This window comes from Salvelinus fontinalis, chromosome 34 (assembly GCF_029448725.1).
Source record: "Salvelinus fontinalis isolate EN_2023a chromosome 34, ASM2944872v1, whole genome shotgun sequence".
NCBI lineage: Eukaryota > Metazoa > Chordata > Actinopteri > Salmoniformes > Salmonidae > Salvelinus > Salvelinus fontinalis.
In genome coordinates, this window is record NC_074698.1 from 14,527,207 (window position 1) to 14,552,695 (window position 25,489).

Below are 25,489 nucleotides of genomic sequence, written 5' to 3' on the forward strand. Positions count from 1 at the left end.
AAGAGATGAGAAGAGAGGAGGGAGGGGGTGCAGGAATATGAGTGTATGCATTTTCAAGGCGGTCTTTCAGTAGCAAAAAAAACAGTAACAGGAAAACGAATAGGTCTACGGATAGATGCATGCTTTTATACGATGTACGTATCATGGAAATAGGCACTTGAGATTTATAGTTATTAGTTGTACAGTTAGTGCGGTGACACTGGCAATGCGTTTAATTTGAGCTCGAGCTAGGTGGCTTCACCTAAACAGTGTGTGAAAGAGGGAAAGGAGAGGGAACAAGAGGGGAGGGGGTGTATGGACCTCACTGGTTACGGGACCTACAGGCACCCCGATTGTGCTCTCATAATTTGTGGAGGTGAGGACAAAAGAAAGGGAAAATTGGAGGAAAGGCCCGGGATTTAATTGTGACGGGGCCCCCGACTCGCCGCCGCTGGTCGGGGTTGTCAAGACGACAGAGGGTGAGGGAAAAGCGGCGGAGCAGTCGACTCAAGACCGGGGTTTCCTGCCAGAGCAGCGGGAGTGTCACAAAACAACCTTTTACTCTTCGAGGGGCCTTAAGCGTTTCCAGGTAACGTATGCATTGAAAGAGTGTCTCTGTTTTGTTTTTCTCTGCGTTTAGTAAGGGAAAATTTCATGTTGGGGGGAAGATTGTCTTCAGCAGCATCCGCTTTATTCAGTGTTATATATGCTTACCCACCTACCACTGCTGTATTTCTAACATCTGCACCTAATCACCCTCTTTTTGTAAGCTGCTTGCCTCCCCGTCCTATTATGATTATTGGACAGACCAGGTAGCTAGCATTGCTAGTTAGCTAGCTAATTGTGTTCGTTGGGCACATCTATTTGAACAGGATAGTTAACGTAGCTAAATTGCAGTAAAATAACTCAAACACAATTTGCAATGACGCAAATGGGTTTCTATAGCACAGCCTAGCTAGTCCAGCAGCACCCACTAATTGTGATGCATGAAGCTAACGTTAAACGTGCTAGCTAGCTAATATTAGCTACAACTAACGTCAACATGAAACTACTATCTAGATTCTAGAAGCTGCTTGTGCATAGTTTGGTCTGCAACTAACGTAGCTAACTAAATAAATACAGGGTGTGCTCAAATGGCTAGCTGATATTAAACATTTATATTATTCACTAATGTTATTCACTATCCACCGTTTTTGCTAGCTACATCATAATATATAGCTATGTGCCATGGCATTGGTTTGGTAGAAGACGTGGTTCATCAACCTACTTCTGTCCTGGCCTATAACTCTACAGACAACTTGTTTACAGTGCGTGAGGCCAGTGGTTACGTTTAACACCTGGTGCGACAGCACTGTGTTGTCAATAAAAGCGTAATTTGTCTCTAATCGAATTGGCTGTTTCTTCATAAACTGTCATGTTGTAGCTAGCATTCAATTAATGACAACATTTTATACCATAATGAATTTATTATCACGTCACCACCATTAACATTTTAATTATAGTCAGTAAAACGGAGTAATATTGGTCCAAAAGTATTCAACCCCAAACCTATTAGGCTACTGGATGTAGTAGTAAACTGACTTGGGAAACGAAACTGACAAAATGTGTAACGGTATCATTTGTTTAACTGTCACGATTGAAACCTGCCAATTATCATTCAAATAAAAGATGATTGGTCATATTAACAGATTTGTAGGTGCAGAGAAATCCAGCAGTAAAAAATTCAATAAAAATGCACACAAAATCCAGAAAAACACAAAGAAATATCAGAAGGAGCAATGTCAGAGAATGGAATATAAATACATATACAGTACCAGTCAAAAGTTTGGACACCTACTCATTCAATGGTTTTTCTTTATTTGTACTATTTTCTACATTGTCGAATAATAGTGAAGACATCAAACTATGAAATTACACATGGAATCATGTAGTAACCAAAATATATTTTAGATTCTTCAAAGTAACCAACCTTTGCCTTGATGACAGCTTTGCATACTCTTGGCATTCTCTCAACCAGCTTCCCCTGGAATGCTTTCCCAACCGTGTTGTAGGAATTCACACATATGCTGAGCACTTGCTGGCTGCTTTTCCTTCACTCTGGTCTCAACTTATCCCAAACCATCTCAATTGGGTTGAGGTCGAGTGATTGTGGAGGCCAGGTCATCTGATGCGGCACTCCATCACTCTCCTTCTTGGTCAAATAGCCCTTACACAGCCTGGAGAGGTGTTGGGTCATTGTCCTGTTGGAAAATAAATAATAGTCCCACTAAGCACAAACCAGATGGGATGGTTACTTGAACTCTGTGAAGCATTTATTTGGGCTGCAATTTCTGAGGCTGGTAACTCTAATGAAATTGTCCTCTGCAGCAGAGGTAACTCTGGGTCTTCCTTTCCTGTGGCGGTCCTCATGAGAGCCAGTTTCATCGTAGCGCTTGATGGTTTTTGCGACTGCACTTGAAGAAACTTTCAAAGTTCTTGAAATGTTACGTATTGACTGACCTTCATGTCTTAACCTCTCTAGGGTATGTGGGACGGTAGCGTCTCACCTCGTCAACAGTCAGTGAAACTGCAGGGTGCCAAATTCAAAACAACAGAAATCCCATAATTAAAATTCCTCAAACATACATGTATTTTACACCATTTTAAAGATACACTTGTTGTAAATCCAGCCACAGTGTCCGATTTCAAAAAGGCTTTACGACGAAAGCAAACCAAACGATTATGTTAGGTCAGAGCCAAGTCACAGAAAAACACAGCCATTTTTCCAGCCAAAGAGAGGAGTCACAAAAAGCAGAAATATAGATCAAATTAATCACTAACCTTTGATGATCTTCTTCAGATGACACTCATAGGACTTCATGTTACACAATACATGTATGTGTTGTTCGGTAAAATTCATATTTATATATAAAAATCTGAGTTTACATTGGCGCGTTATGTTCAGTAGTTCCAAAACATCCGGTGATTTTGCAGAGAGCCACATCAATTTACAGAAATAATCAGCATAAATGGTGATGAAAATACAAGTGTTATACATGGAATTTTAGATCCACTTCTCCTTAATGCAACCGCTGTGTCAGATTTAAAAAAAACTTTACGGAAAAAGCAAACCATGCAATAATCTGAGTACGGCGCTCAGACGACACATCAACCCAAAGAGATATCCGCCATGTTGGAGTCAACAAGTCAGAAATAGCATTATAAATATTCACTTACCTTTGATGATCTTCATCAGAATACACTCCCAGGAATCCCAGTTCCACAATAAATGTTTGTTTTGTTCGATAATGTCCATCATTTATGTCCAAATTCCTCCTCGTTGTTTGCGGGTTCAGTACACAATCTAAACTCACGACGCGCGGGCAGGTCCAGGCAAAAGTTCAGACGAAAGTCATATTACAGTCCGTAGAAACATGTCAAACGAAGTATAGAATCAATCTTTAGGATGTTTTTAACATAAATCTTCAATAATGTTCCAACCGGAGAATTCCTTTGTCTTCAGAAATGCGATGGAACTCAAGCTAACTCTCACATGAACGTGCATGGTCAGCGCATGGTCTGCTCATGGCAGACCTTACTCAATCCCCTCTCACTCGCCCCCACCTCACAGTAGAAGCATCAAACAAGGTTATAAAGACTGTTGACATCTAGTGGAAGCCTTAGGAAGTGCAACATGACCCCATTTCCACTGTATCTTGGATAAGCAAAGAGATGAAAACTAAACCTCAGATCTCCCACTTCCTGGTTGGATTTCTTCTCAGGTTTTTGCCTGCCATATGAGTTATGTCATACTCACAGACATCATTCAAACAGTTTTAGAAACTTCATAGTGTTTTCTATCCAAATATACTAATAATATGCATATCCTAGCATCTGGGCCTGAGTAGCAGGCAGTTTACTCTGGGCACGCTTTTCATCCGGGCGTGAAAATACTGCCCCCTACCCCAAAGAAGTTAAAGTAATGATGGATTGTCATTTCTCTTTGCTTATTTGAGCTGTTCTTGCCAAAATATGGACTTTTACCAAATGGGGCTGTCTTCTGTATACCACCCCTACCTTGTTACAACACAATTGATTGGCTCAAACGAATTAAGAAGGAAAGAAATTCCAAACTTTTAACAAGGCACACCTGTTAATTGAAATGCCTTCCAGGTGACTACCTCATGTAGCTGGTTGAGAGAATGCCAAGCGTGTGCAAGGCCGTCATCAAGGCAAAGGGTGGCTACTTTGACGAATCTCATATAAAAAAGTTTTGGACTTGCTTAACACTTTTTTGGTTACTATATGATTCCATATGTGTTATTTCATAGTTTTGATGTCTTCAATGTTCTTCTACAATTTAGAAAATAGAAAAAATAAAGAAAAACCCTTGAATGAGTAGGTGTGTCCAAACCTTTGACTTGTACTGTACATAAACTCAGCAAAAAAAGAAACGTCCTCTCACTGTCAACTGCGTTTATTTTCAGCAAACTTAACATGTGTAAATATTTGTATGAACATAACAAGATTCAACAACTGAGACATAAACTGAATAAGTTCCACAGACATGTGACTAACAGAAATGGAATAATGTGTCCCTGAACAAAAGGGGGGTGTCTTCTAGGCAGAGTTCCTTTGTCCAGTGTCTGTGCTATTTTGCCCATCTTAATCTTTTCTTTTTATTGGCCAGTCTGAAATATGGCTTTTTCTTTGCAACTCTGCCTAGAAGGCCAGCATCCCGGAGTCGCCTCTTCACTGTTGATGTTGAGACTGGTGTTTTGCGGGTACTATATAATGAAGCAGCCAGTTGAGGACTTGTGAGGCATCTGTTTCTCAAACTAGACACTAATGTACTTGTCCTCTTGCTCAGTTGTGCACCGGGGCCTCCCAATCCTCTTTCTATTCTGGTTAGAGCAAGTTTGCGCTGTTCTGTGAAGGGAGTAGTACAAAGCGTTGTACGAGATCTTCATTTTCTTGGCAATCTCTCGCATGGAATAGCCTTCATTTCTCAGAACAAGAATAGACCGACGAGTTTCAGAAGAAAGTTCTTTGTTTCTGGCTATTTTGAGCCTGTAATCGATCCCACAAATGCTGAGGCTCCAGATACTCAACTAGTCTAAAGAAGGCAAGTTTTATTGCTTCTTTAATCAGAACCACAGTTTTCAGCTGTGCTAACATAATTGCAAAGGGTTTTCTAATGATCAATTAGCCTTTTAAAATGATAAACTTTGATTAGCTAACACACAACTTGCCACTGGAACACAGGAGTGATGGTTGCTCATAATGGGGGTCTGTACGCCTATGTAGATATTCCATTAAACATCTGCCGTTTCCAGCATATACAGTGCTGTGAAAAAGTATTTGTCACACTTAAATGTTTCAGATCATCAAGCAAATTTAAATATTACATAAAGATAACCCAAGTAAACACAAAATGCATTTAAGTGCTGATTTTATTTATTAAGGGAAAAAAGCTATCCGAACCTTCATGGCCCTATGTGAATAAGTAATTGCCCACTAAACCTAATAACTGGTACTGGTTGTGCCACACTCAGCAGCAACAACTGCAATCGCAAGCGTTTGCGATAACTGGCAATGAGTCTTTCACAACGCTGTGGAGGAAATTTTGGCCCTCTTCTTTTCAGAATTGTTTTATTTCAGCCACATTGGAGAGTTTTCGAGCATGAACCGCCTTTAAGGTCACGCCACAGCATCTCAATAGGATTCAAGGCCCGACTTTGACTAGGCCACTCACCTTCCTTTTTTTTTAAGCCATTCAGAGGTGGACTTGCTGGTGTGTTTTGGATCATTGTCCTGCTGCAGAACCCAAGTGCGCTTCAGCTTGAGGTCACGAACTGATGGCTGGACATTCTCCTTCAGGATTTTTTTGGTAGAGAGCAGAATTCATGGTTCCATCAATCACAGCAAGTCGTCCAGGTCCTGCAGCAGCAAAGCAGCCCCAGACCATCACACTACCACCACCATATTTGACTGTTTGTATGATGTTCTTTTTCTGAAATGCTGTGTTACTTTTACACCAGATGTAACGGGACACACGCCTTCCAAAAAGTTCAACTTTTGTCTCGTCAGTCAACAGAATATTTTCCCAAAAGTCTTGGGGATCAAGATGTTTTTTGCCAAAAGTGAGACAAGCCTTTATGTTCTTTTTGGTCAGCAGTGGTTTTCGCCTTGGACCTCTGCCATGGATGCCATTTTTGCCCAGACTCTTTCTTATGGTTGAGTCATGAACACTGACATTAACTGAGGCAAGTGAGGCCTGCAGTTCTTTAGATGTTGTTGTAGGTTCTTTTGTGACCTCTTGGATGAGTCGTCGCTGCGCTCTTGGGGTAATTTTGGTAGGCCGGCCACTCCTGGAAAAGATCACCAGTGTTCCAAATTTTCACCATTTGTGGATAATGGCTCTAACCGTGGTTCGCTTTAGAAATGTCTTTGTAACCCTTTCCAGACTGATAGATGTCAATTACTTTGTTTCGCATCTGTTCCTGAATTTCTTTGGATCGTGGCATGATCTTTTGGCCTACTTCACTTTGTCAGACAGGTTCTATTTAAGTGATTTCTTGATTCAACAGGTCTGGCAGTAATCAGGCCTGGGTGTGGCTAGTGAAATTGAACTCAGCTTTCCAAATAATGTGAATTCAAGATTTAACAAGGGGGGGCAATTACTTTGTCACATAGGGCCATGAAGGTTCGGATAGCTTTTTTCCTTGAATTAATAAAATGATCACTTAAAAACTGCATTTTGTGTTTACTTGGGTTATATTTGTGTAATATTAAAATTTGTTTTGATGATCTGAAACGTTTAAGTGTGACAAATGTGCAACAAAAAAAAAAGAATCAGGAAGGGGGCAAATACTTTTTCACGACATTGTTTATATATATATACACTGCTCAAAAAAATAAAGGGAACACTTAAACAACACAATGTAACTCCAAGTCAATCACACTTCTGTGAAATCAAACTGTCCACTTAGGAAGCAACACTGATTGACAATAAAGTTCACATGCTGTTGTGCAAATGGAATAGACAAAAGGTGGAAATTATAGGCAATTAGCAAGACACCCCAATAAAGTAGTGGTTCTGCAGGTGGTGACCACAGACCACTTCTCAGTTCCTATGCTTCCTGGCTGATGTTTTGGTCACTTTTGAATGCTGGCGGTGCTTTCACTCTAGTGGTAGCATGAGACGGAGTCTACAACCCACTCAAGTGGCTCAGGTAGTGCAGCTCATCCAGGATGGTACATCAATGCGAGCTGTGGCAAGAAGGTTTGCTGTGTCTGTCAGCGTAGTGTCCAGAGCATGGAGGTGCTACCAGGAGACAGGCCAGTACATCAGGAGATGTGGAGGAGGCCGTAGGAGGGCAACAACCCTGCAGCAGGACCGCTACCTCCGCCTTTGTGCAAGGAGGAGCAGGTGGAGCACTGCCAGAGCCCTGCAAAATGACCTCCAGCAGGCCACAAATGTGCATGTGTCTGCTCAAACGGTCAGAAACAGACTCCATGAGGGTGGTATGAGGGCCCGACGTCCACAGGTGGGGGTTGTGCTTACAGCCCAACACCGTGCAGGACGTTTGGCATTTGCCAGAGAACACCAGATTGGGAAATTCGCCACTGGCGCCCTGTGCTCTTCACAGATGAAAGCAGGTTCACACTGAGCACATGTGACAGACGTGACAGAGTCTGGAGACGCGGTGGAGAACGTTCTGCTGCCTGCAACATCCTCCAGCATGACCGGTTTGGCGGTGGGTCAGTCATGGTGTGGGGTGGCATTTCTTTGGGGGGCCACACAGCCCTCCATGTGCTCGCCAGAGGTAGCCTGACTGCCATTAGGTACCGAGATGAGATCCTCAGACCCCTTGTGAGACCATATGCTGGTGTGGTTGGCCCTGGGTTCCTCCTAATGCAAGACAATGCTAGACCTCATGTGGCTGGAGTGTGTCAGCAGTTCCTGCAAGAGGAAGGCATTGATGCTATGGACTGGCCCGCCCGTTCCCCAGACCTGAATCCAATTGAGCACATCTGGGACTTCATGTCTCGCTCCAACGCCACGTTGCACCACAGACTCTCCAGGAGTTGGCGGATGCTTTAGTCCAGGTCTGGGAGGAGATCCCTCAGGAGACCATCCCCCACCTCATCAGGAGCATGCCCAGGCGTTGTAGGGAGGTCATACAGGCACGTGGAGGCCACACACACTACTGAGCCTGATTTTGACTTGTTTTAAGGACATTACATCAAAATTGGATCAGCCTGTAGTGTGGTTTTCCACTTTAATTTTGAGTGACTCCAAATCCAGACCTCCATGGGTTGATAAATTTGATTTCCATTGATCACTTTTGTGTGATTTTGTTGTCAGCACATTCAACTATGTAAAGAAAAAAGTATTTAATAAGAATATTTCATTCATGCAGATCTAGGATGTGTTATTTTAGTGTTCCCTTTATTTTTTTGAGCAGTGTATATACACACAGTTGAAGTTGGAACTTTACATACACCTTAGCCAAATACATTTAAACTCAGTTTTTCACAATTCCTGACATTTAATTCTAGTAAAAATTCCCTGTCTTTGGTCAGTTAGGATCACCACTTTATTTTAAGAATGTGAAATGTCAGAATAATAGTAGAGAGAATTATTTATTTCAGCTGTTATACCTTTCATCACATTCCCAGTGGGTCAGAAGTTTACATACACTCAATTAGTATTTGGTAGCATTGCCTTTAAATTGTTTAACTTGGGTCAAACGTTTTAGGTAGCCTTCCACAAGCTTCCCACAATAAGTTGGGCGAATTCTGGCCCATTCCTCCTGACAGAGCTGGTGTAACTGATTCAGGTCTGTAGGTCTCCTTGCTCGCACACGCTTTTTCAGTTCTGCCCACACATTTTCTATAGGATTGAGGTCAGGGCTTTGTGAAGGCCTCTCCAATACCTTGTCTTTGTTGTCCTTAAGCCATTTTGACACAACTTTGGAAATATGCTTGGGTTCTTTGTCCATTTGGAAGACACATTTGCGACCAAGCTTTAACTTCCTGACTGATGTCTTGAGATGGTGCTTCAATATATCCACATAATTTTCCTTCCTCATGAGGCCATCTATTTTGTGAAGTGCACCAGTCCCTCCTGTAGCAAAGCACCCCCACAACATGATGCTGCCACCCCCGTGCTTCACGGTTGGGATGGTGTTCTTCGGCCTGCAAGCATCCCCCTTTTTCCACCAAAAACATAATGGTCATTATGGCCAAACAGTTCTATTTTTGTTTCATCAGACCAGAGGACATTTCTCCAAAAAGTATGATCTTTGTCCCCTTGTGCAGTTGCAAACCATATTTTGCCTTTTTTACGGTGGTTTTGGAGCAGTGGCTTCTTCCATGCTGAGCGGCCTTTCAGGTTATGTCGATATAGGACTCGTTTTACTGTCAATATAGATACTTTTGTACCTGTTTCCACCAGCATCTTCACAAGGTCCTTTGCTGTTGTTCTGGGATTGATTTGCACTTTTTGCACCAAAGTACATTCATCTCTAGGAGACAGAATGCGTCTCCTTCCTGAGCTGTATGACGGCTGCGTGGTCGCATGGTGTTTATACTTGCATACTATTGTTTGTACAGATGAACGTGGTACCTTCAGGCATTTGGAAATTGCTCCCAAGGATGAACCAGACTTGTGGAGGTCTACAATTTTTTTTCCTGAGGTCTTGGCTGATTTCTTTTGATTTTTCCATGATGTCAAGCAAAGAGGCACTGAGTTTGAAGGTAGGCCTTGAAATGCATCCACAGGTACACCTCCAATTGACTCAAATGATGTCAATAGCCTATCAGAAGCTTCTAAAGCCATGACATAATTTTCTGGAATTTTCCAAGCAGTTTAAAGGCACAGTCAACTTAGTGTATGTAAACTTCTGACCCACTGGAATTGTGATACAGTGAAATAATCTGTCTGTAAACAATTGTTGGAAAAATGACTTGTGTCATGCACAAAGTAGATGTCCTAACTGACTTGCCAAAACTATAGTTTGTTAACAAGAAATTTGTGGAGTGGTTGAAAAACGAGTTTTAAAGACTCCAACCTAAGTGTTTGTAAACTTCCTACTTCAACTGTATATATATAATGGTGTGTAAAGACAGTATATGAATAGAAAAGGTGTGTACAGCAGTAGTTATATAGGATGAGCCATGACTAGAATACAGTATGTACAGATCCTTCAGAAAGTATTCATACCCCTTGATTAATTCCACATTTAGTTTTTACTTATTCCACATTTAGTTGTTACAGCCATCTACACACACGAACCTATGATGACAAAGTGAAAACATGTTTTTAGAATTTTTTCAAATGTATTGAAAATTAAATACATTATTTACATAAGTATTCACACAACTGAATCGATACATGTTAGAACCACCTTTTGGCAGCGATTACAGCTGTGACTCTTTCTACGTACGTCTCTAAGAGCTTTTCACACCTGGATTGTACAATATTTGCACATTATTCTTTAAGAAATTCTTCAAGTTCTGTCAAGTTGGTTGTTGATCATTGCTAGACAGCCATTTACAAGTCTTGCCATAGATTTTCAAGCCGATTTAAGTCAAAACTGGGACTTGGCCACTCAGGAACATTCAATGTTGTCTTGGTAAGCAACTCCGGTGTATATTTGGCCTTGTGTTTTAGGTTATTGTCCTGCTGAAAGGTGAATTTGTCTCCCAGTGTCTGTTGGAAAGCAGACTGAACCAGGTTTTCTTCTAGGATTTTACCTGTGCGTATCTCTATTCTGTTTATTTTTATACCCTCAAACTCCCTAGTCCTTGCCAATGACAAGCATACCCACAACATGATGCAGCCAACCACCATGCTTGAAAATATGAAGAGTGGTACTCAGTGATGTGTTGTTTTTAGATTTGCCCCGAACATAACATTTTGTATTCGGGAAGTTCATTTCTTTGCCACATTTTTTGGCGGTTTTACTTTAGTGCCTTACTGCAAGTAGGATGCATGTTTTGGAATATTTGTATTCTTTGCGAGCATTGGGGTGACGCCACTTTGATGGGGTCATCATTCATGAGGATGTGACACGTCTATTGTCTGTTTTAATTACACTGTAAAGTGCTTAATTGACCAATTGCTTGCAGCCAACTTCTGCAGTCTTTTGTAAAAGTGTAATTTGTATAGCCACGGCCTTGAACCTTAGTCACTGTAATAGCCATCTACCACTCGGTACTCTACCCTGCAACTTAGAGACTGCTGCCCTATGTACAGTCATTGAACACGGGTCACTTTAATAATGTTAACATACTGTTTTACCCGCTTTATATGTACAGTGCCTTCAGAAAGTATTCACACCCTTTGACTTTTTCCACATTTTGTTGTGTTACAGACTGAATTTCAAATTGATTAAATTGAGATTGTGTGTCATTGGCCTACACACAACACCCCATAATGTCAAAGTGGAATTATGTTTTTAGAGATTTTTACAAATGAATTAAAAATGAAAAGCTGCAATGTCTTGAGTCAATAACTATTCAACCCCTTGTTACTTGTTATGGCAAGCCTAATGAAGTTCTGCAGTAAACGTTTGCTTAACAAGTCACATTATGAGTTGCATGGACTCACTATGTGCAACAATAGTGTTTAACATTCTTTTTTTATGACTACCGTATCTCTGTACCCCACACATACAATTATCTGTAAGGTCCCTCAGTCTAGCAGCAAATTTCAAATACAGATTTAACCACAAAGACTGGGAGGTTTTCTAATGCCAGAGTCCCTGTTGATTTAATGCTTTAGAAAGCTGTTAAATACATTTACATTGAGCTATACCTACCTGTTTTATTAATTTAGTGACGTGAAAAGAAACCACATGGCTGGCTTACCACAGCTTTGTACAATCCATGTAGGCCTACATGGATTCATTGTGATCTTGACATTATTGTGCCATTGTTTTCACTTCATGCTGCTAGGCCTCTGGGTAAATACATTTGAATTCAATCACTTTTCGTAAGCACCCCTTTTGATTTGAACGAAACCTTTCATACATATTTGCCAATTGTAGAAGTGCTCAGAAAGTGACTTTTTAGACCTGAATGCCAAAACATTCAAGAGATAAATGTGGTCAAAGGTAAATAAAGTTAAATAAAATGTAATTAAATGTGTCAAAGTTGACCTATTTTGCATTCACTGGAAAAGATAAACGTTTGAGATTGATATTTAAAAGCTTACAAACAGAGTTGTCAAACTGTTTTATAATTGATTGATTTATCTAATTATCATCTGAGGTTTTGGTGTTGTGCCCACCATCTGTTGAAACACAACATGTTCTTGAATACAGGGTGGGTGTCATGTTTTGGCTGAAAATGTATACAAATTTAGACTTTCAAATGGTACCACAAACATGGTTGGAGGTCCACACATTAGAGAATGTTGACTTGAATGGGAATATAAATTGGTTTAAATAACACTGTCAAACCTCCATAGGAAACCTATTGAAATCATAGAAATATAGATAATAGAATAGACATGCACCAGTTAAGTTGACATTTGACGGTGGGTGGACCAGCGGCCATCTTTGTGGTAGTAATTAAAAGTACAAATTTAATTTCAATTTCAATGGTGTACCAGTTAAATTGCAGTGGTCTGAAGGGATAAGTCATTCTATGAATTACATTTCTATGATTTAAATGACACCCACTCTGTATTCAATAGCATGTTGTGTCTCAACCGATGGCGGGCACAACACACAAACTTCAGATGATGTAAAGTAGGGTCTAAGCAACAACAAATAATAATTTATTTAGTTTTTCTTTCTCCAAGAAATTATAAAATAGTTTGACAACCGTGTTTGTAATCTTTTAAAATGATATCAAACTCAACCGTTTATCATTTCCAGTGATAAAGACATGGGTGTCTCATAGGGCCGGGACGATACCAGTATCGCAATATTGCAAAACTCTTCGGTCCTTTAAAAACCTGTTGTATGTAAAATATTGTGTGCTATAGCTTGGAAAGTAAATAAATGTGACTCTGGATGACAACATAATGTTTGTTTCCAACATCAGGGCTGGTTTCCTAAAGAAGTTAAATCCACTTTGTGTTTTTTCCCCTTGCTGCGATACTAACAAACTGATGTCGTCCCTAACCTAATGTCTTTTGGGGTGGTGGGGTATGCAAAATGGGTCAACTTTGATCACCTCTATCTCCTGAATGATTTGGCATTCAGGTCCAAAAGGTCACTTTATGACCACTTATTCCATGGGCAAACATGTATGGAAAGTTTTGTTTAAATCAAAAAGGATGCGATCAGAAAGTGATGGAACTCATGGATTTACCTTCTACTCTAGTGCCTTTGGTTTTGGATGGATGTTTGAGTTACATGCGTTATCAGGAATTGAACAAACACAGCAGTGGCAGTTGACACACAATACAAAAACGGTATATTGTTGACGTCTGGACAAATGTTTCCCCTCAAAATCATATAGTTGTGGTTTTGCACTTTTTAGTTTGTTACCACTTTACAACAAGTGCCCTAATACCTGTGTATTTATTTACATAGTAGTTACATGGGCAGGTGGGCCTATAGTGTAATTACAGTATGATGTTATAAAGTTGGACACGTTGACACCTGATTCAGTGTATTGCAGATTATATGTGACTATTTCTACAGTAAGACCTACAGTTAGTACAATACTAAAATAGACCATGTGGTATATGTTAAGGTACACAGTGAGAAAGAGTAATGGGTTATGCAATGGTTAACAACAAACCCACTGTACTTACTTTGTCAGCAAAAACCCCCACAGAATTTTTGGATGTAATATCCTATGTACAGTATAGGCTATGTGGTCGTTGTGGCACACAGACAGTTATTTTTGTTTCTTTTTCTGTTCTTTCAGATTTCCACAGAGCTCCTGTAAACAACTGAAGAGAGATGGACTCGCATGGATGGAAATACTGGAGAGAAACTGCAAAAGAAAAACAAGAAGAAGCTGATTAAATGGAAACCTTACTTTTGGACATTGGTATGGGAGACGGTCAATTTGAATAATGATTGAAAGAAAAAGAAAATAAGGTAAGACAGAAACATGTTGGAGATATAGAAGAGCACCAAGGTAAACACTGGTGAAGAAGAACTAAAGTTGGGGAAACTGGGGTCCAAAGACTTTTCTACAATCCAACTACATACGTCAAAAAATCTAAGGGAATGAGAAAAAATTAGAATTTCAAAAAGTATTAATCTCAACAAGAACACAAATGTCAGTGGATTTTTTTCCCTTTTTGTTTGAGACATTTATTGGATGAAAGTATTGGCTAGCATTTCTAAGGTGTTTCTACACAGGTACTAGCCACATACATGCAAACCTACATGAGCGAAGCATTATTGTTTCACATAGTTCCTGCCAGAACTGAATCATTTCTGCAATGGCAGTCCAGCAGTCTAAAAGGCAGTGACTCTCGTGAAAAGTTTTTGCACATGGGACACCATTGAATCCCACTGCAATTATCTTAATTCTGTTTGCCTGTGCTCTTATACAGTGGAAAGGACTTTGAGGCCTATTATTTCAAGTGCTGTTGTCTCTCTTGATATTTTCACATTTAGTGCCAAACTGCAACATCTGTATCATATCCTGTTAACATTGAAATTGCTACTACATTTAGTACAAAAAACCTGATATTTGGTTGTAATTTGAACTCACCTCTCCAACTATTACAACTATAATGGAGTTACTCTACATTATCAGCAGATTTCAGAAGTTCTTTAGTTGCATCTAATTGAAAATTACTGGTCATTTTCTGCTCAAGCCTCAGTATTTGTTTAATCTTCAATTGCTGCTACAAGTGTGATAAAACATTTATGATAAAGTCACTGGCTTCAACTCTGCTGGACTTTGTTGGACTCTCCACCATCATTTAACTGCAAGCCTACGAAGTCAACTGACACAGTAACTGCCATTACAGAACAAAAAACGTTCCCTCAAACAATTTGTAAAAATCCATCAAAACATGCAGAATTACCCCAACAGTCCAGCACCTCCAGCTCTTCCTCCTGGATTTACTAGTAGGGGTGGAGGTGGCTCCTCTTACCCACCACAGTCAACAGATCCCCAGATATCCCCAAGGATGACAGACGACTACACTGGGATGCAACAGCAAACACCTCCAAACCCTCAAAGTCACAGTCGACACCTACTCCATCGAGGGCACCACCACCCTAGTCAGGCTGGCCATATGCTTGCTTATGATGCAAGAAACAGAGCTGGGGAATCATCACACGGTAATATTCACAGTGGCAGTAGTAGCAACCCTTACCAAAAGGAAACAATGGATTATTATTTTGCAATGGGTGGAAAGGACAGACATAGAAGAGGAGGTATGGCATATGGGGCAGGTTTTGGGTACTCAAATATGGATGGACATATACCTCAGCAGTACAGACAAGCTGGAACTAGCTCCGGATTGTCCTCCGGGATGATGTCTCCCTATCCTTTGGACTATGGTTCGACGGCCGGCTCAGGTGGTAGTAGCAGTGGTGCTGGAGCATTTTCCCCCTCCCATCAGTACAAAATGGGTCAGAACCCTGCAATGCAGCCAGCATCAGGGCCTCAGATGCAGCACCGCCAACATGGACAGAATTACCCCACCCATCAAGCTCTGCAACATGGACAGCAGCATAGGACTTATCCCATCTCTGGACACAGAATGCCTCCACAGTTCTCACACTACTCCCCACAGGGTAGTGCATCCACAGGGTCATCAGGAATGTACAGCTCCCCACCACAGAGATATCATGATGGGGCCAGCAGTGGTGGTGGATTTGAACCTAAAGTCAACAACTCTCCTAATATGAACTCTAATTCAAACTCAATTTCAAGTTCAGCTACAACAAACAATGTTGGATCACTGGAGAATGTTACACAGAGTTACCACTCTTCAAGTTACCCCTCATACTCCCCACAAACTCATCCACTCCACAAACAAGCCACGCTTCAGGACCGCAATTCTCAGCACAATTTAGGAATAGGTTACGACAACTCTCTTAAAATGCAGCATCATGCCCCTCCACCAGGTTCTGTATACTCTAAACACCAATCCACCAATCCCGGAATGCCTCAACAACCGTGTCAAGAAATAGCCAAATCGCCAATGCACTCTCAACCCCAACAGGGCCAGATTAACCAAAACTTCAGCCCTATATCTAACCCCTCTCCAGCTGCCTCTGCAGTGCAGTCTCCCAGTTGTAGCTCCTCACCTTCCCCGTTGATGGGTGTCTCAGAAGGTCATGGAAACCCTTTATGTCCCCCACATGTTCCATCACATCCTCCTCCCCCAAATCCTCGTAGTTGCCGTGGTCGGTTATTGCAGACTATGCCTCAGTTGAGTCCCACACCCAACTCCAACAGCAGCATCAGTAGTTGTGGCAGCAGTGGCAGTAACAAAGCTACTGGTCTGAATACAAGCACTGGAGGTGGTCACACAGTCTCAAACCAAAGCAGAATGGCTGCAGGTACAGGAAAAGGATCACATGAAGAAGGGTCATCCTCGTCTGTCTATTCATCTTCTCCTCTTGACAAACTCATGCAAGATCCTGGCTTGAACAGTCTAAATGCATTGACATCACAGGTAGCGAATTTACCCAATACAGTGCAACATATGCTTCTCACTGACACATTAATGTCACATAGAAGGGGGAAAGATGGACAAAGTCAAATGCTGCAGGCATTACAAGCCATTCCCTCTACTCAACCAAGGAGTCGAAGTGTCAGTGCTGCCTCAGGCAGTGGGATAGGTGGTGGTGAAGGTGCTAGCTCTGAGGCTGGAGGTGATGAAGATTCCTTTCTGGTGTCCGAAAGAGTATCATCAAGGGCCAAAGAGGAACGCGATGAGCAGATTTCTGAGGGGGGAAAATCTAGAATGCGGCAGATGAGTGGTGCAAGCAGTGGATCGGAACCAACTGGCTACTATCCTCCCTCTCAGAGTCAAATGTCCATGGGTTCCAGTAAAAACCAATCCCATACTGGAAAGAGTCATCAGGATTCACAAGGGAAGATGATGTTCATGGAATCTTCTACAAAACAATCTCTGAATCCATCAGATGTTTCTGAAAGAAAGACAACTGAAACCCGGACACCTTCATTGTCATCTCCCTCCTCTGCTCCTCAATCTGCTGAGCCTGGTCCAAGCGTACATTCTCGCCCTCCTGTTTCCTCTACTCCCTCATGCCCCGTTCCCTCTCCTGCTCCTCAGTTCCACCCAAACTGTGTTTCTGAGCCTGGTGCCACTGATGTTAATACTAAAAATGGGCTTAGGAAAACAAGGGAAATTAAATATGAAGGAATTAAAGATGAAAGTGGAGGTATGATTGATAAAGGCACCCATGGAGAGCAGACCCGAGAGGGACACATGCGACAAGATGGGCAGGACAAAGAAAATAAATTGGATCGATCTTCCTTCCGTAACAAAAAGGGTGATGAGAAGGACGGAAAACGATGTAAGACACGGGATTTGGACAACTCCAATCAAGATCAAAATATTGAGGAACAGCCAAATGCTGGTGGAGTGGGTGTTATCGTGTCAACTCGTTGTGAGGTAAATAATCCAGAAAAGGCTACACATGCACAAGACAACTGCATAGAGGAGAAACATTCAGACAGCTTCTTTAGAGAGTCTAGTCGTCATAATGGGGAGGAAGGAATGGATTTGAGTGTATATTCCTCTCATCATGAAGTTCCCCAGAAATCTAACTTTGGGCGGTCTGTCCCTCAAAATCATCCCCCCTCAGGTCCTCAAAAATATGGTTACCAAGAGTCACCACATGGTGCTGCCATGGGTTTGAAGAATAGAGGGAGACCTAGTCCAGGGAGTGTAACGGGATCAAATTCAAGGTATCAAGGCTTCCATCAGCCAAAGCCCAGTTATGGCCCTGAACACACCAAGGATGTCACGGGTACTACAGTTGAGGGATCAGTGAGGAGAAGAGAAGGATCAGGAGCAAGAGGACATGATGATAATTCTCAACTGCAGCATCAATTTCCAAGCCTCTTGCAGGAGGTTCTACAGGGTTATCACTTAGACCGGCGCTATGGGCGATCTGAACAGGCACTAACTGCCCATCTCCAGGCCCAAAATATGACTCGGCAACAGTACCAAACCAGGCATCCTTATGGCATGGCTGAAAGTATGAGAACCCAAACTGGAGTTGGAGAGGTCACTTCCCACCCCTCCCGAATGACCAGCCCTGGAAAGCCTCTTCAACTAAATCAGCGCCAGGGGCCTGGATCTGATTTTGTACCAGAATCACCTCAACCCTCTTTGAGGTCTGAAGGAGTAGATACTAAGGGATCTCACAGTGCTTCTTCAGAGAAAAATAAAATGGCAACACCGCAGCGTCACCCCACCCATATGCCACAGTCTACAGAGTTTTTGTCTGGACCTCCACCAAAACACATCAATTTAGCAGACTACTCGTTACCTCACAGGAAACCCCCTTCAGGTCTTCCCAGCTCATCATCAGCTGTACAGGAACTCCTATTGCAGGAAACAGAGCCGCTAGCGGGCAGTGTTGGAACCATAGGTCAAATTGAGTCTCAAATGTTGACGTCTTCCCTTTTACCTCCATCTAAAGAGCGCCGCTCTGTCATATGTGATGTTTGTCCCAATCGCCGCAGTACACCAGAAAGGGATGGGGAACGTGAAAGAGAGCGGGAAAAAAGTCAAATTGGTGCCTCTGTGATCCAACTGCCATCAACAAATGATCTAGGGAACAGTAAGGAGATGGGAGATAAAAAAGAGGTTGGAATGAAGGTAGCATTAAAGGAGACTGCAGAGGCTGTCCATCATAGTGGTCTTACAATCAAGGAAACTGATGTTGAGCATCATAACAAGGCTTTCCACCCATCTGTGGTTATGAATGCAGAGCCTCTTAGAAGAGGTAAGATTGATTTGACCACCACCATGCCTTCTCGACATCTGCAGCAAACCTCTCACTATCCCTCTACCACCAACCCTCTGTCTCCACCACCAAGACGTCAGGCATACCCACATGGTGTAGATTTATCTACAGGGCATGCCAGTGGGTTTCCTGGTTCCAGGTTTGGTGATACAAGAGAGGGCAATATGATGCCACGTAACCCCCAATTTCACAATCCCTACCACTCACCCCAAGTTCAATTACAAAACCCACAATCCGTAAACAAATTACAAATGTATACTCACCTCCATGCTCATGACTTGGATGACAGACTTGATTGGGCAGCTACCATTAATAGACCCACCAAGGATATGATGCAGTCCAGTACTTCTCCAGGTAGACATAAACTCAGTCATTCAGAGCAGAGACAAAGGATGCAGTCTCCAACTGACATTTTGCACAATCGCCAACCGTTCGCTAAACAGCAAGTTCCTCATCAGAACACTTACTATGACATGAAAATGTGGGAGTCAACAAACTCTGGTAGAGAGAGTGTAGGGATGTTGGAGGGGGACCCTTACCAGAGAAGTCAACAGCCACCTCCTGCTGCTCCTCTTGGGTCTGTTGCCCCCCAATTGGTTCCAACAGCTCCACCAGTCTCCAACATTCTTGAATCGCCTGTTTCCCAAGTGGTTACAGAAGAAATCTTTAAATCACTCCATCCATCAACTACACCTAATTCCATGAAAACAGTTGGTCACAGTATTGGTGGGAATGTCAATTCCGTGATGCCACAGAGCCATCGACCAAATAAAACTGGGGGTTCTGGGGACACTAATCCATTAATGTTGAGGAGGAGAGTTCGATCTTTCATTTCCCCTATCCCAGCCAAGAGGCAGCATCAGGATGTATCACAGCAAAGGACTGCCCCTAGTTCATATCACTCACCTTTGACCTACTCTGAATCCAGCCTCCAAAATGACGATGACTCATCCAGTTCAGATATAACTACACTTGGTTCGCCTAATACTCCTTGTCCCACACCTGGACAAAGCACTTATTCACAATCCTCCTCACCTGTTCAGGGTAAAAAGAGTCTGCCTCCAAGAAAAGGGAGAGGTTTAAAACTGGAGGCTATTGTTCAGAAAATTACACCAAATGTGAAGAAATCTACTAACAGTGGCCATACCGATGTTGACTCAAATGATTTTGCTGGATTTTCTAACACTGAAATGTCACAGTTTACTGACACACAGGACGAAGAGGAATGTTTACCTTATCTAGATGAAAGTCTCTCATTAAGTGACATTATGCCCTACAGAGGGGTTGATGAGACTGGACCGTTACCTCCCACCGCATACCCCTGTGATCCTCACCAGACATCACAAGTTCTTAAACGTGGCACCACAGGAACTGTTACAAGACCTTTGCAGCCAGACTTTGACTTTGGGTTAGGAACTGCAGCATCTAGTACTGGTGATAGAGATAAAGAGATACCCGCTGACTTCACCTTGTTAGGGCCCTTACCCCCACCTCCACCACTACCTTGTCCAGTACAGGGCTCCCCCCCACCTTCTTCATCTGCCTTGTCTGATATTCAACATTTCACTAATACTTACCAGCAACTTGAGACTCGAAGAGGTGAACATTCTGCTGCTAACCTTCTGAGACAAAAACTTGAAGAAACTGGGATTGGATTTGATGATTACAGTAGCAGTGACTATTATGGAACCACCCCACCACACCACAGTCAGGCTCAAGGGCATTTACTAAGACAGCCTCATCAAACTTCTCCAAGGTCATCTTTGGCAATGACAGGATCACCACAAGATTCCAAACAATCAGACAATTCTGTACCCAAAGGCTATTTCCCATCAGGCAAGAAGAAGGGAAGGCCTGTTGGAAGTGTGAATAAGCAAAAACGTGCTCAAGCCACCCAGTCACAGAATGCGAGCCCAAGTGCTCTGTCTGGCCCACCCATTCAATCTCCTGCAACTGTTAGCCCACAGGTAGCCCCAAGCCCTAGCACTACAGCCTCTGCCCCATCAGTCACTCCTCCAACTGATCAGAAAATGACTCCTCCTGAGATTCCACCAGTCTTGACCCAAGCAGTAAAAGTGGATGCTGAAAGTGAGGACACTCAGCCAGAGACGGAGGTGAAATCAGTCTGCCAGAAACAAGGGGGGGTGAAAGACGAGAGTGAGGTAGTGGGATCAAGAGGCAGGCAGAGGAGGAGGAGAAGAGGAGTAGCAGCAGCGGCGGCCAAAGATGACCTGGAAGCGGCTACAAGAGCAGGGGAACATTTTGATAACAGCAGAGTTTTTCCTGATAATAGCAAGTGTGCCTTTGCTCCATACATACATGTGGAGAGGAAAGTAGCTGAGATAGGAGCCGTGTGCACAATTGTGAATGGTGAAGAGGAAAAGATGAAGGGAGAGCGTGGAGCGGTTGGAGGGAAAGCAAGCAGTAGTGGTATTGAAGCTCTTTTGACCTCAGCTCTTTTGTCTCAACTGCCTAGAAGAGACGGAGAAATTGAGAGGGTCAAAGAGAAGAGGGAACTGGAGGATGTAGACTCTGCCCTCCAGGCAGGAAAGGTTCTACCTTCATCTGAGTACCTTCTACCAGGCCCTGTGATTACTGAATCCATTCATTCTGGCCGTCTTCTCTGCTGCCTGTGCCAGAAATGGGCCAATTACAAAAACCTTGGGGATCTCTATGGACCTTACTACCCTCCTGAATATGCTACGAGGCTTCCCAAGAATCAACCCCAGATTCGCCAGAGTCTTGTAACTACTGGGATGAGTAGAAATGTGCAAAATCTAGACACCATTTCAAATGTGTTGACCACCCAGGGCCCTGAACTGCAAGATGTGCCAACTATCAAGTCCTCAACTTATAGTGATTGCATGTTCAGTCAAGAGACAAATACAACTTCCCCTGCCACTGCTGTTGGCACTGCCTCTCCAGCAGGTGGAGGGGAGATGCTTTATCTGGCCAGCAAACTTGCTAAAACCACCACCAACAAGACAACAGTTCTTAATTGGGACATGCCTCCAGAGTTAAAACCAGTTACTGAGCTAAGGAAACAACCTGAACTTCAGAATGAGCCCACTTACAGTCAGCAAAACCAACCATGCCAGCAACAGCAGACAGAAGACACTCAACAAAGGCCGCAACACAGAAAGCTGACGTTGCACCCGAGATTTAAAAGGAGACAGAAATCCAGTGAGAATTCCCCAAGAATGGTGCCATCCAACAGCAAAGCCTCATTGCCATTCCAGCCCCCTCCCCCAACCTTAGACTCCCTTGGACCTTTGGCACAGCTGGCCCAACTTCCTCAGATGCCTATGGACCCAGAGGAGCTGTGGGTGCATGAGGCATGCATGGTCTGGACCAGTGGGGTTTACCTGGTCAATGGAAGACTGTATGGCCTACAGGAGGCACTAGATGGTGCCAGAGACACAGTGAGTAATCTTTTTTTGTTGATGTCTATACAGTTTACAATGTAATGATATTGGTTACTATATATAGGTATTTTCAGCTCAATATACCTAAAGCAGTTCTCAGAAGTCCACAGTTTGAAGTTTTTAATCGATTTTTGCACTTTCTTCTGTTATTTTCTATGTTATGTCTGTCTGTGTTCAGGTTTGCTCATATTGTGAAATGGTTGGCTCAACCCTCGGCTGTTACAGCAAAGGCTGCACACTGAGATATCACTACCCGTGTGCCATGGATGCAGGTAAGAGCAGCAAAACATTTCCTTATGTTATATCTCATTACTCATATGCTGTGCCCTAAACCTTACCTCCCACTGCCTACTGTAACTATAACAACAGTACCCAATTATTTGGAGTGTTATAATTTTCTGAGTTGATGGTTATGTCATTTGTATCACTTTTCCTTCACCTCTCCTCAGACTGCTCTCTGAATGAAGATAACTGTTCACTACGATGTCCGAAGCACAAGGTAAAAAGGGAGAGGTTGGTTATTATATAATTCCTAGGGAAACCAAATATTTGTGACTCTTCATTGTGTTAATATATTTTAAAGTCCTTTATCTCATCTGACACTATAGTTATTAAGAAACTAAATTCTGCCACTATAGTTATTAAGAAACTAAATGATGCCACTTTAGATATTAAGAAACTAAATTCTGCCACTATAGTTATTAAGAAAATAAATTATGCCACTTTAGTTATTAAGAAACTAAATTATGCCACTAGTTATTAAGAAACTAAATTCTGCCACTATAGTTATTAAGAAAATAAATTATGCCACTTTAGTTATTAAGAAACTAAATTATGCCACTATAGTTATTAAGAAACTAAATTATGCCACTATAGTTATTAAGAAACTAAATGATGCCACTATAGTTATTAAGAAACTAAATGATGCCACTATAGTTATTAAGAAACTAAATGATGCCACTTTAGTTATTAAGAAACTAAATGATGCCACTATAGTTAAGAAACTAATTACCACTTGAATTACCTTCTCTCCTTTGCACCTCCCCCTCTTATATTCTGCAGTTTCCTCAGAGCAACCAGCCAGCTAAATCTGTGTACCCTGAGCAGTCTGAGAGAGGCTGAGAGAGACACTGAGGAGGAAGAGACGCAGGAGTATAGGGTCGGTAAGTTTTTAAAAGGCAGCGGTGCGACCGTGCGAGAGGGCACCAAAATGAATGTTACAACTCTGAAGGATTTGAAAAGACTAATATTTGTTTGGTATGAGACTGAGCACCCTGTTCTATTTGTGTGTGTTCATATCCCCCCAAATTATCCTCAAATTAGCAAATTGTTAAACCAAAAAAAGTGTCTGTCAAAAATGAAGCCCAATATTTATTAGCCCAGGGCTGCTTATTATTTTTGTTTATATCATAAGCTTCAAGGTAACAAAAAGTTTTTTTTAAAGTGTTCTGCTAAACATAGATTTGGAGATGCCCACTGTTTCAACCACACACAGGGTTGTGTAATCCCTGGTGTCAATACACACTTGCTTTTTGTATCCTTTCCTAGGTATGCTTGGACGATGAGGATTGTCAGTGAAACAAACAGCCCTAAACAGGATGGGACGTGCATCTTTTGACGGATGGACTATGATGACGGAGAGAAAAAAGAGGATTGTAAAATTTCTGAACAGGAATGAACTTTAAATCATTTAAGAAAAAGAAAAAGTCCTTACTTTAAAAAGAAAAACAGATCAAAGCAACGTTGAGGAAGACTAAAAAGGAAGACCAAGGTGGGACAGAACGAGACATTGCGAGTGACAGAACAGAAAGGAACTTCCTCTTAAAAGAAACAAACAGCCTCTCTAGGCAAACTTTGCATTTCTGGAAATACTCTCAAACTCTTCTTTCCATCATGGCTCTAGTCATTTTATCTATCATGTTTTTTTGTCCAAATGTTATGAATCAGAGTATTGGGAACAACCCACCCAGAGGACCATAAGAGAGCGTTGGGGTGAAAAGTTGACATTATAGTTGGAAGGAAAGGAGAGGCAATGTATCTACTTCATGTAGTATTTTATCATAACCTTCATAATCATTATTTTAGTTATCATTATTTTGTATCTGCATCAGTATTTACTGAAATAGATTTATCTCCATTTATATTTTGTTAACATTTATCAAACATCGGATATTTTATCATTCCTGGAGAGGGAGGTGCCACAATGACATCATTTGTAATGTCAAGGCCGAGTCAAGGCCGCAAAGACATTGTTGCCTTGGAGAATGGACATTTGTTGCCTTTCAAAGTGCGAATGTATAAGAGTGAATGTGTGTGAAAATGTGGATTTGAGTGTCCATTTTTGGTCCTTTGAAAAGTGTTCTTATTTTTCATCCTTGGGGTTTTTACGGTACAGATAGTAGTCATGAAAATCGAATGGACATGATCTTATTTTTCAAACAAAATATTCATAATGTGCTGAGAGAACAATTGAACCCTGACAGGAGGAGATCACAATATTGACTAATGCATGCCTGCCATCTTTGACCATGTTGATTGGGAGAAGACGTCACTTGACAGGTAAACCAAGTGTTGACGTTGTGGTGGACCTTGTTCAGTATATGGGTGGGGTTTTATGTGAAAAGAAAGTCACATTTGGCTGACAAAATTCTAACGAGCATTACCAAAACCTTTTGGAATCTAGAGGGTTTTTGGAATGACTGGGACTGGGAGTCCCCACCTTTACTGTGGAACGAGGAGTCAGTATATCCCGAGTACTTTAATAGGTTCATTTCTCAATGACACTTAAGATATGGATCAAGAGATACTAAATGCATTCAAAAGAAGCGTTGCCATAAACTAAACAAGTGAGTTATACGTGGTGTTGTCTATCATTTTTTATTATTGTACTTGTAAAAAAAATGTTGAACTGAAAGAAAACAAGTATGATATTGAAAACATGCTGTATTAGAAACCTGTCAATATGTATATGAACTATGAATACACTTACTAAATGCTTCAAAGAATGCTATCCTTTTGAATATTTCACATTGTACTGTTGTCCTTTTAAGCCATTCAGTTTTTAAATTCAAACTTAATTCGTTTTTATTGGAGAGGAAGATTCTTTCCTGGTTCTCTCAGCCAAATAGTCTCTCCTTTCATTCTGTCACTCCTTTT

General features: G+C 41.8%; 1 protein-coding gene across 4 annotated transcripts; it reads left to right on the forward strand.

Moving 5' to 3' along the window:
• On the forward strand, positions 1-25,357 carry LOC129833236 (transcription factor 20-like). 4 transcript variants are annotated; one of them, XM_055897659.1, is made up of 6 exons: positions 1-568; positions 13,855-22,330; positions 22,512-22,605; positions 22,783-22,846; positions 23,396-23,496; positions 23,882-25,357. In XM_055897659.1, exons 2-6 carry the CDS (start codon positions 14,963-14,965, stop codon positions 23,896-23,898), a joined length of 7,644 nt encoding a protein of 2,547 aa, XP_055753634.1. In that variant the 5' UTR covers positions 1-568; positions 13,855-14,962; the 3' UTR covers positions 23,899-25,357. The 4 variants fall into 4 exon arrangements, with proteins under 4 accessions (XP_055753634.1, XP_055753633.1, XP_055753636.1 ...); XM_055897658.1 differs by having other exon boundaries at positions 23,396-23,492; XM_055897661.1 differs by having other exon boundaries at positions 22,783-22,832; positions 23,396-23,492.
• Positions 25,358-25,489: the final 132 nt, after the last annotated feature.

Bases quoted from the DNA above. Each gene is read 5' to 3' on its own strand.
- LOC129833236 (XM_055897658.1), top strand. From the start codon at position 14,963: ATGCAGAATTACCCCAACAGTCCAGCACCTCCAGCTCTTCCTCCTGGA. The intron at 22,606-22,782 runs GTAAGAGCAGCA...ACCTCTCCTCAG, and splicing joins CCCGTGTGCCATGGATGCAG to ACTGCTCTCTGAATGAAGAT. The intron at 22,847-23,395 runs GTTGGTTATTAT...TATATTCTGCAG, and splicing joins CACAAGGTAAAAAGGGAGAG to TTTCCTCAGAGCAACCAGCC.